At 38.9% G+C, this 11,103-nt stretch overlaps 1 protein-coding gene across 1 annotated transcript in view; it reads right to left on the minus strand.

Moving 5' to 3' along the window:
- Nucleotides 1-11,103, minus strand: part of LOC104530300 (prune homolog 2 with BCH domain) — a gene marked incomplete at its 5' end in the record, with an annotated part of 57,912 nt that overhangs the window by 42,462 nt on the left and 4,347 nt on the right. The window contains 2 exons of the mRNA XM_029086699.1: nucleotides 6,507-7,335; nucleotides 7,788-11,103. The exon at nucleotides 7,788-11,103 is cut by the window's right edge and continues 3,192 nt beyond it. Coding sequence (XP_028942532.1) covers nucleotides 6,507-7,335; nucleotides 7,788-11,103 — 4,145 coding nt within the window. The remainder of the gene's footprint in view (nucleotides 1-6,506; nucleotides 7,336-7,787) is intronic.

Consider the following 11,103-nt stretch of genomic DNA (forward strand, 5'->3'; position numbering starts at 1 on the left):
TTCCCAGAGTGCCTGGAATTGCTTTCCAGCAAATCCAGCCAATTAGTAAACAATCTTGACAGGAGTGAAAGATGACAGCCCCACGGGTATACAAGTTAAAAAGGAAACAGAGGCATCCAAAGGGAAGTAAAGGTTACTTTGCAGAACATGGCCTCTAAACTTGCAACAGATTTTTCAATCCTTTAGGCTTCCTATATATAGCAGCCTGCTTTGCCCATTAAAGCAAGACACAAACCTGGGCTCTCTAATTCACTGCCTTGTCCCAGCTTTGGGGTGATAGAACAGACATTTTCAGAAGATAATGGGTGAAACCCTTGGTCTGCTGGAGTCAATGAAAATTTTTTCCCTGGTTCCATTCTGTCAGTATTTCAGTTCAGTACTGGACATTGATATTTGACTTGAATTATTAATGGCTTTGAGATATACAATGCGTATTTGGCTAATCATAGAGATAGCAGAGTAGTTCCAGAACACTTATTAATCTTGAAATAGTCACAGATTTTTCTTTCATTATATTTCATTATCTTTATTCACCGACAGCTACGGGCAATGGGATGATAACAGACTTCCCTATCAAAAATTTACTGGATTGCTTACAGTATTGGGCAATTTTAATAGCCACCAGTACAGCAATGGTGACAGAGAGATATTTTGGACAGACGCAGTGGAAGAACTTTTTTTTTTTCCAAAAAAGTCACCATATAAGTGAGCAGAAAAGACTGATTGCTGCTTATTTCAGAACATGCTATCAGAAAGTTTAATGAAGCTTTCTTTTGTGGAAGCCTTATTCTAGTGGGTTAAATAAATCTTGGCAGTTTTCAAAGGAAATTTTTTGCCTTCAGTTTTCGAAGCTCTCCCCCAAACATCAGTGTCCTTATCTCTACTGCTCTCGCTACTTCTTATTCCTCAAGTCAATACATCATTCCACAGTATTTCCCTCAGCTCTTTCTAATTCTTCTTACTAATTTGCTTCCCTACAGCAAAGGTAACAGCAAGAACGACTTGGTATATACGCAACCACTAAGACACCCTGAGAAGTGTGCCAGTAGGTAAAAGCTAGCACAGTCCTCTGCAGTGCTCTCCCTCTGCCTCCTGACCAGCGCACCACCACATTCATACAGCTCAATAAGACAGGAGAGCTTCTATCAGGAAGAAAATAGCCTGCAGTCTTTATAAATTTTTCTGCTGATGCACTTCCAGGCACAGCAGCAGCAAAGTATGTTATCCTGCCTACCCAACATTCGTACAGAGCTCCACAAATTCTTCCTTTTTAAATGCAGTCACTCTTGGCTCTTCATATATGGAAAGCAATATAAAAAACTATCTTCTTTCTGGAAAGACCGACATTAATAATGTGCTATCAAATCTTTTTGTACTTTTTTATAAGGCCAAAGAAACCTCAAGGTTTTGTTATTTATGGTGTTTGTATATTACTGAGAAAAGTTTGTATCTTTTCAGTATTTATACTTTACTTCCTGCTGCTCCTTTTTTTGCAGAAATAAAACAGGACAGCAGGGAAGAACTTTACCACCAGTCACAAACTTTCTTAAGACCCATCTGAACAGCCTGGAGCGTTGTGATGCTTGACAATGGGACGATGGGGACAGTGACCAGCAGACATCAATGTTTTAATCCACTTCTTCATTCTCATTTTTGTTTACATTTTCTGTTTCAAAACTTTAATTCCCTCTTCTACAAAACAGACAATTTTCTTAGACAAAGTGACAGACAATTCCTGGATGAGAGCAGAAAATAATGCAAACTGCATCCTTTACTGACCCTTATTCCACTACTAAAGGAACCTATCCCAGTATGCAAGCATAAACTTCATTTTTTTTCTAAACAGGGACAAGTGAATAAATAGTAGATTCAGAAAGGGGCTTAGAAGGCAGTTACTGAGCAAAGCCTCCATAAACTTTGGACTACCAATTCAGTCATCCACCGGTTGGAATGTCCCCATCATCTGTTTGAGTACAAATTATGAGTTTCCTTATTCTTCAGAAATACTGTGTTTGTGCCATATATAAATATTTGAAGATTAAGTACATACCTAAAAATAAGAAATTTCATTTCTATACACTGCCAAGGACTATATGAAAAAGCAACAGGCAGGCCACAAGGAAAGCTTCCCAAAAGCCCCAGATTCAGGAGCCACTATCACAGAGATGGGTGTTATAGGTTGAGAAACTAAACTTAATTGCATAAAGCAAAAGTATTTGACAAAACAAAAAAATGAGCAGAGAATGTAATCCATACTGAGGGCACAGCTATTCAGTCAGACCTTCAGATTAAGAGTGCTTAATTTTCTGGTACCAAGCAGGCTTAATTAAGCATAAGCTAGGAAATAAAACTATTCAGTCAAGGCAAGAGTCACCTTTAGTGAAGAATTCAAGAAATTTCCTGGGTCAAAATTATGGCCTTTCAGAAGTACAAGAACTCGGGCAGAAGGACACTTGCGAGAGCTGAGTATCAGTTAACTTAAGACTGTGGTTCAGTTCAAACCAAAGCCTACTTCAAAGATGCAAATATTTGTCAGACTTAGAGCTTAATGACTAGCACCATCATCAGGCCATCCAGAAAGTCTTTTGCAGCAAGAACAAGAGAAAAGCTTTAGTTTCTTCTCTTAGGTGATGGTACCTGTTTTTCTGTGCTTACCTCCCACATGCTGGCAGTTCTGCTGTATCACATTGTTTTAAACTTTGCCGACCAAGAAGGGCAGTTAATTTCAGACTTAAAAGCTGGACATTGAGGTATGTTTTAAGAAGGAAGTTGTGTTTTTAAAACTGTCAATGAAACGCATTACAAAGCAGTTCCAACTACACACTTCGACCATACCAGTTGCTGTTTCCTCAGCTGTTTTTGTAAGAGGTTTAATGAAACTGATATATAATCTAGAAATAATTATTCTTATATGTGTTTCATCTTTTCTATCATAGTATTTTTTGTGTGTTTGCTTTGGCTTCAGAGGAATCTAGGCCTCCGTGATTGTGCTGTGGGCGCGCAAAGGGACACCTGCATGTGCCTCTGCTATCCTCTAAAATCCGAAGTCGTTATCTAACTGACCAAAGACATAAGCTTATTACAAGTTTATTGAAGATCACCTATCAGCTACAGGGGAAACAGGATAAAACCATAAAAGCAGTCTCTATTAGATAGTAAATCCTCATACGAGAGCAATATTTTAAATAACATTAATGGTACAAAAAACGTCCATTAGATTTCACACCTTAACAACAAAAATGTCTACCAATAAAACATAAACTCAAAGGAAAGTAGATTTTATTGGTTTCATGCTTCCATAAATAATTGTTATTGTGGATGCTGAATAACTTCCTTGCTCTTTTACTTCTCTGGGCTTCAGTATCACTAGGGGACAGAAATAGCCACTGCTATCCACTGAAAAGGCATTTGGTACTAAACAGCTCCTGAGTTAGGTAATAAAAAAGCTTATAGTGGAAGCTATAATGTCCATATATATATTCTGTACCAAGAACCAATTACTTCCTTGCAGAATCCACCATATTACATCATGCATTTAAGTTTTCACTGAAAACACTCTTACATTAACATGGTCCAGTATGGGACTTTAATGTGGGAATCAGTTTCAGAGAATATATGAAGATCTAAGAATAATGAATGTACTAAACCTAAAACACCAATGCAAACTACTGTAGTGTACAAGATTCAAGTTTTTACTTTGGAGATTTACAGAAATTCCTAAAGAACAGCAGTTCTTCTCAAAGTGGATCTAAAAATTCATAGCAATAAGATGTTAAAACCCCTATAAACCCATGACCATCCAAATGTTTTTTCTAGTGCCAGTGTGAGTTCAAAACTGAGGTTCTTTTTGTGAGGCACCTTAACAAAGAATCTTACTGCTTCAATGTTATCTCAACTCCACTGTACTGATTTATGAAAATAATTTAAAATCAGAGATCTAGACCAGTTTTCCTGTCTAAGAACACCATGGGCACGTAAGCATGACAAGTCAAAACCTGGGATGCTGCCTGCATATAACTAATCACTGTGACTTAAGCAGGGTCAGCATCTGGCTTTTAATTTAAAGTGTTTTATGGGAGACAGAGGAGTTGACAGCTGATTTGTTCATGTCAGATTTGCAAGCCTGCAAATAGCCAGCACCTCTAAACAATCCTTCCTTTTTCCCATCCCATTCATCACTTACTGTGAACAGAGGTGATAAGCATTTTTTGATTTAAAGATTTTCACTAGAAACTACTAGTTTGTCAAAATCCAGCTTTATTCATTGAAATTACTTGGTTTTGATGAACTCACAGTGAAATCTTGCAGAGATAATGGAGGAAGATGACTTACAAGGTGTGGACTAGTCCTAACAAGCAAACAACCTCAAAGTCAAGGGATATCTAGTTTTCCTAGATCTGCAAATCCCAAACTGCCCTTCCACACAATAAAGTGGATGCAAAACAACTGCTTGGGGATTTTGCTTGTTTTGTTTCTTCCAGACTTCTCTTTTACAGAAAATTTCTACTTTTCCTTCTGGAATAGAAATTAGAAGTTTGGAGGATTATGAGCAACAGAAATGTTGTGCCAATCAGCTCTACTTTTGTTAATCTCAAGGTCAATCACTCAGCACTTGGTTTACTTCTGACTGTACAGAACTGGGGAGTACTCATCTTCTGCTAACCCTTCTGAAGATTTGTCTCTTTCTTGAGGGCAGTAAATGCTAACCTGCAGTAACAAAAGCTGTCACTGCCCTACCGAAACAGAGTCCCTTTCACCTCATATTCTCCTCACTCTTGCCTGTCTAGTTTGATTGAAGTTATTTCAGCCAGGGACAGTGGGTGAGACCAAAGTATGCTCTGTATACTACTCAAAATCTTGTCTGTCAAGAAAACCTGAAGACCTATACAGGTGCTTAAGTTTAAGCCTGCAATTAACATCATTATATTTCAGAGCTTCTGAGACTGGGGTTTCTGTTCAGGATGAAGCCAGCACCTACCGTATATTAAAAGCAGCTCGCTGTAACAGTGTGTGATCTTATGGTAACAATACACTCTTTGAAAAATGTGTGAAAATGTTTAGAGGGAAGGTATTTCAGTGTCTAGAGGAAGATAAATCACAGCTATTGAACTATTCATTCCTGAAATCTTATTAAAAGATGAACTGTTTGGGCTAGGGAAATGGTAGCAAAAAGCTGTCCTTTTCTATCACAATCTATCTATTATTTGTACATGCTGTTATCAGGGTTATACTATCATACTCAGACATATCAACCTTAAGGGAAAAAAGGCCTACTGCTAAAATTGCAAAGTTGTTAGTGAAAATTCAGAAAAGTAAAGCCCAAAATAAACTACAAGCAATTAAAACCTGATAATAGAAGTCGTGAATGTGATGGGTATTCTACACTGAACTGACAAGTGCTTGGGAGAAACCTGAAAAAGAGTAAAAAATCACTCTTGCATTTCACACAAACAGTATTTCTCCACGTTTCATACCACGTATGTTCTTTTGAGTAAGTGCAGTTCAAAAGGAGTAATAAGTACAAAGCAGTTACAACCTTTAGTTTTATTTGTACTGGGAAGTTTATTTTACTGCTCACAAGAATTTCATTGTATGAATGCAATACTAGATTCCTCTTTGTAAAACTGCAGCACATCAGTTGCTGACACCCAGGACAAATGAGGTCAGACTTCCACACTTGCATCTTTAAGGCTGTCCTAGAAGTCCACTGTAGCAGTTACAACCTCCTGGTTGTAACAGAAGAGGAGTTAAAAACAGAAGCTTGCTCTCCAAAGCACGACAGTAAATGGAGTCAGGAGGGCTGTCCCTCTCTCCATCTGGTGACACAGCATAGTGAGAGCATGCAGTAGCAATGCTGCTGGCACAGAGGCTGCACGTCCACCCAAAGGTAAATATACTCAAACTGCCTCAACTGTCAGTCCAGTCCAAACAGACAGAAATGCTGCTCTGACCTGACTACAGCTTGGAAATAGCCACAAAGATCATAATTTTCCATCCTCCTTTTTTGTTCTCTGTAAGCAGCATCTTTTTCCAACTCTGGGCCTCAACTCCTATCTTCCTACACAGCAGTTTTCATTAGTCAGAGATAGTATTTCACTTTGATCCCTCCATAATCTCGTCACTGGCATTGTATCTGGACTGTCAATACCATCAGTACCTGACCTTGACCTGCATTCCTTGGCCACATCTGTTTCAGATTTAAAGGTAAGTTATGAAGTCTATGGGACTTCATAGAAAGAAGACAGATTTATTCTTACAAGAAAGTGGCCTTATAAGCTTCCTGCATTGCAAAACAATCCTAATTTGGTTCATATCAAGCAAGTAAGAACCAAGACTCCTTTTTTAGAAAGGGAGGAATACAGTGATACTTAAATCACATTAATATAATTAGTACTTCAGACTTGAAAGTCCCGCTATCTATTCATAATGTCATACACTTCAATAACATTGATAGATAACAAGTGAACAGAAGACTCTCAAAAGGAAACAGGTTGGTTTTTCCTTACCCTGATTTTTGACTCAGCTCTTCACTGTTTAGAAGCATCATTTCCCCCCTCATTTCTTGTTCTGTTGCTACGTTATTTTTGACTCTGTGTTGAGAATCTGCTTCCCATGCATCATCACCACCAGCCACCTTCAACAAATGTGTTCCTGCAATGTCTGAACTCTCATCCTCAGTAGTCAGGCTGTCTGAAGGAGAACAGCCCTCATGTTCAAAAGATTTCTGAAGCAGAGTTTCAACCTGAAATTCTGCCTGAGTGTCAAGAATAAATTCTTGTGCTGTAACAGCTGCTGCTTCTTCACCAGCACGTCTAGACCCTGACTTTGGCATCTCTGATTCAGCAGAAATTTCTTCAGGCGATATGTTACTGACTTCATTTTGGCCCAATATAATCCAGCCCTCATCTTGCCCACAGCCTTCCTGTGATCTCCTTTCATCATCCAGTTTTTGAGGCACAACAGAAGAACTTTTCTCTTCTAAGTGAACAGAGTCCCATTCAGTCCCACAAACAGAGTGATCTTCCCTTTCATTTGTAATGGAGATTGGTTGAAAGGTATCCAAGGAGCCAGGTGAAAAGCCTTCATGAGATTCTGTTTGTTCAGCTACATTAGCTTCTTGAAATGCAAAATCACTTTCATTTCTTTCAATATTATCCTTCACTGAAGGTGTATTTTCTTCCTCAGTAACAAGCATGTAATCCATCTCCAGTGAAGCTGGATCTTGGTGCACCTGCATCCTCACACCTTCCTTAATCTCTGTATTTTTCAGTTCAAGACTCTCAGAGGAGTTTCTCAGCTTATTCTCCTTACAAAGCAGGGAGTCAGTGCCAGCTTCTAAAAAAACAGGCAAACAGAATCTCCTTTTAGTTTTTGCATTACTACTTCAGTCACCATCATTTCTTTAAATCAGTACAGTGAGATAAAGCTCTTCCCAGTTTGCTTTCCTCTGTTAATGTGTACTTGAATTTTATAACATCATCACCATCATTATTGCTAAAGATTATGCATTAACACTGCAATCATTCCTAAGGGACAAATGATTCAGTGTCCCATACGCTAGGTTCTATATAAACAAAATAAACCATGTTCCTACTTCAATGTTTAAAAGCTTTAGATCTGTCTAAAAGGCTGATGCTAGGGGTCTTCCCAAAGTACAGAGTTTTGTACATTAGGGAGACACACAAACTTCAAACTTCCCTCAAAGCCTCGTCATTCAGCAATAATACTACAGGCATTTCCTTATTTCTTTGTCCTATGAACTTGCTCTGGAAAGCAGGTTTCCTTACCATCAGGTGATCTTTTATCTCCACCTGGCGGTGACTCTAGATCCGTTGTTTCTGCTTCAGGTTTTCCTATCAGAATCTCAGAAGCTCCTAGAGTTACTTCAGACTCAGAGAGTGAAGGTACTGATGTGTGATTTTCCTGAAGGCACTCTGTGGATGTTTCAGACACCTGATCTTTAATGCTGCTGTCTTTGGTCATTAGGATGCCTTCCGCACCTTCTGAAGGAGCTGGCAGTAGTAAAGGTTTTTCCAAAGAAACACTGTCACAAAATGGCTGCTCTAACAAGAGCTCATCCTTTGCATACTCTCTGCTGCCAGAGGGTTCAGCATCAAAAGATATGTAGGATGGTGGAGTACACACCACTGGTGATTCATCACTGGGTATTTCCACAGGAACATCATTTTCAGTTACATCTTCAGAATCTTTTGCTATGTCATCAACCAGATGATTATTTGAATCAGATTCATGGCCTTCATTACCACTAGGCAGAAAGGATTTGGGAAAGAATATCTGTTTATCCTTTGATTCCCCTTCTGCTGCTTCACTGCCTACTACTGCTAGTATGTTCATTCCACCATATGTGCTTGCCAGGACTTTAGTCCCTGATGTGTTCCTGATGTTATGTTCCACCTCTGTCTCAGATTCATTCACAGATTCTTCTGATGTGTCTAGCTCATCACCAGTTATTGCTGTATGGTCAATATCAGAGTATTTTCCAACTTCAGCCAAGGCACTAATTTCTTTTAAGCTTTGTTCTGCCCTATCAGGTAGAATGAAATCTTTGGGAACCAAATGCATTTGAGAGGTTGCTATCTGAGCTGTATCAGTTGGTGTTCCTTGATGGCTTGCAGAAGTAAAACTTCCATGGAACGTGTCTTTCAGATCTAAGGATGTCAATTCTAAAACTTCCTTGGTAGTTTCAGCTAACGCAATTGGGTCAGTAACAAGTTTATTTTCTAGACCATATTCTTCCAAAATTGCAAATTCAAGAGGCTCTGAACTATTAGAAGAGATTAGCTGATAGGTTTCGTTGGTCTTTGCCTGTTCATAGTCCTGAGGGCTACCACCTTCAGACTGTGTTTCTATCTTTTGCATTACTAACTGACACTCTGAATCAAAATCTGCTTCTTTACTCATATTTGACCACGTGAGAAGCGGCTGACTATCTTTGTCTTCAGGCTCCACTCCAATCTGAGAAGATGGGATAGAGGCATGCTTAGCTTCATACTCATGGCACACATCAGGACTCTTTGATGCTTCTGAACTATTGTCTTGGTCACAGTGACTTAATATATCAGGATTTTCACCATGTGATTTCAAAGTTACGATCTGCTCAGCATTAGTCCACAGGTCAGATTCCACTGAAAACAGCTGATTACTTTCTTGTGTCTTATCCTGTAAAATATCCAGGACACGTGCAGTTTGGGGAACTAATAAACTCCACCCTGGACTCGATTCCTCTGTCATTTCAAAAGGTAAGTCTTCTACACTGAAAGCACCTGGCAGGGAGTTGTGCACTTCTAATCTTTCACAGGTGTCTTGCTGTTGTTCTTGAGGAATGAGACTTGCATTTCCCTCATTGTCTTTGGGAAGATCCAGTACAGTGATTTCTTGAACTGATGTATTTAGCATACCCTGTTCCCCACCTGAAAAAGGATTCTTTGGAGTCAGTTGATTTTCCTCATCTGTAGGAAACAACTGCTCTCTCAAGCCCCTTTCTTCTTTATCCAGTATGAAAGGATAAAATTGTTTGAACTGTTCAGTGTCTTGATCTATTTGACTATCAGGAATATTCATAGGATGTACTAACCTTTCATTTTCTTTTTCATCATAGCACAGGGCAGGAGGTTGATTTCCATAATTACCTGCATCAGTGAAATGTGCTTCTCTTAGTTCTTCATCTAGGGAAGGTGATCCCCAGAAGTCCTCCTTACTATTTGTTAACTGGTTTGTTGCAGTGTGACTTGAAACAGAATTTGAATTCCACCAATCTGAACTGTCATCCGGAAAATCAAATGTTCCTGCTGTGGATTTTGGATCAGTTCTTAAATCACCTTCCAATGACATACTCCACATATCTACAGCTTTTGAAGAACACTCTTCCTTATCACCAACAGCAAAAGTCGGTGTAGTATCTTCATTTATTTGATACAAATATGAGTCTTCTCCACTACCTGTTTTTTCATGGAGAATATTCACCTGAGCTTTTTTCTGAAGTGTTTCCCAGTGACCTAAATATTCAGAAGTCTCATTATGCTCCCTTATAGTCAAGTTCTCTTGCAATACTTTCCTAGCGTTAATTGTTTCAGGAATTCCATTGAAGATGCCTATCTGGACCTCCTCTCCCACCTTAGTTTTTGTATCTAAATTATCTTCATTTGCTTCAGGACTTGTGGCAATGGATTGAGCATAATCCTCTCCAATTTCAGACACTTCGTGCTGTTTGTTTTCATACATGGAATCTTCATTAATCACTTCTGGATATGCTTCTGAATGCTCTGAATCCTCATTTATGTCAGGACTTGATAAAGAAGACACAGTATCATCATCTACATGGGCATTCCAGAAATCTAAGCTTTTAGGAACTTTGTTCTGTTCAGTGCTTGTTTCAAATCCTTCTTCACATTCATTCCCAAATTCATTCCTTTTACAAGCATCTTCAAGATTTTTATTATTTTTAATATCCCACATATCCCTACTTGTTTTGTGATGACTGGCAACTGGAAGGTCTCCCCACACATTCACAGATGCATCACTTAAATCAGGACTTGTTCCACTTGAGGGTGCATAGTCATTTATTGAGTCACTCCACACATTACCTTCTTCCAAATAACTTTTGATCTGTATATCCTTTGAAAGACTACTTGTGGTGTTTACCATTTCAAGGACTTCACTTGCCTCAGGACTTGTTCCAGGAGATTGCAAATCTTCACATGGCTGTGAATTCCAAGCAGTTTGGGGAAAACTGTCATTAAGCATTACACATGGCTCTCCGCAAACACTATTAGCAGGTTCTAAATTCTCAGAGTTATCATTTCTCCCAGAACCTATTTCATGTGAAAATGAGTTTTCCACCACAGACATATCTGAAATGTCAGGAACACCGACATATTCAGCAGAAAGACTCTTCTTAAACTCATCTAGGCCAGACTTTTCATGAGTCCTGTTCAGTTCTGAGCTGTTTTTGAAAGATACTAACTCAGAATTACAAGTGCCTGGATCATTAGGAATCACTTCATGCAGGCCCTCTTTCACCTCTTCGAGTGCTACTTGTGGTTCATTCATCAAAGGAATTGATGTGGCTATGTGACAACCACT

Source organism: Antrostomus carolinensis, unplaced genomic scaffold (assembly GCF_000700745.2).
Source record: "Antrostomus carolinensis isolate BGI_N321 unplaced genomic scaffold, ASM70074v2 scaffold10399, whole genome shotgun sequence".
In the NCBI taxonomy this organism is placed as follows: Eukaryota; Metazoa; Chordata; class Aves; order Caprimulgiformes; family Caprimulgidae; genus Antrostomus; species Antrostomus carolinensis.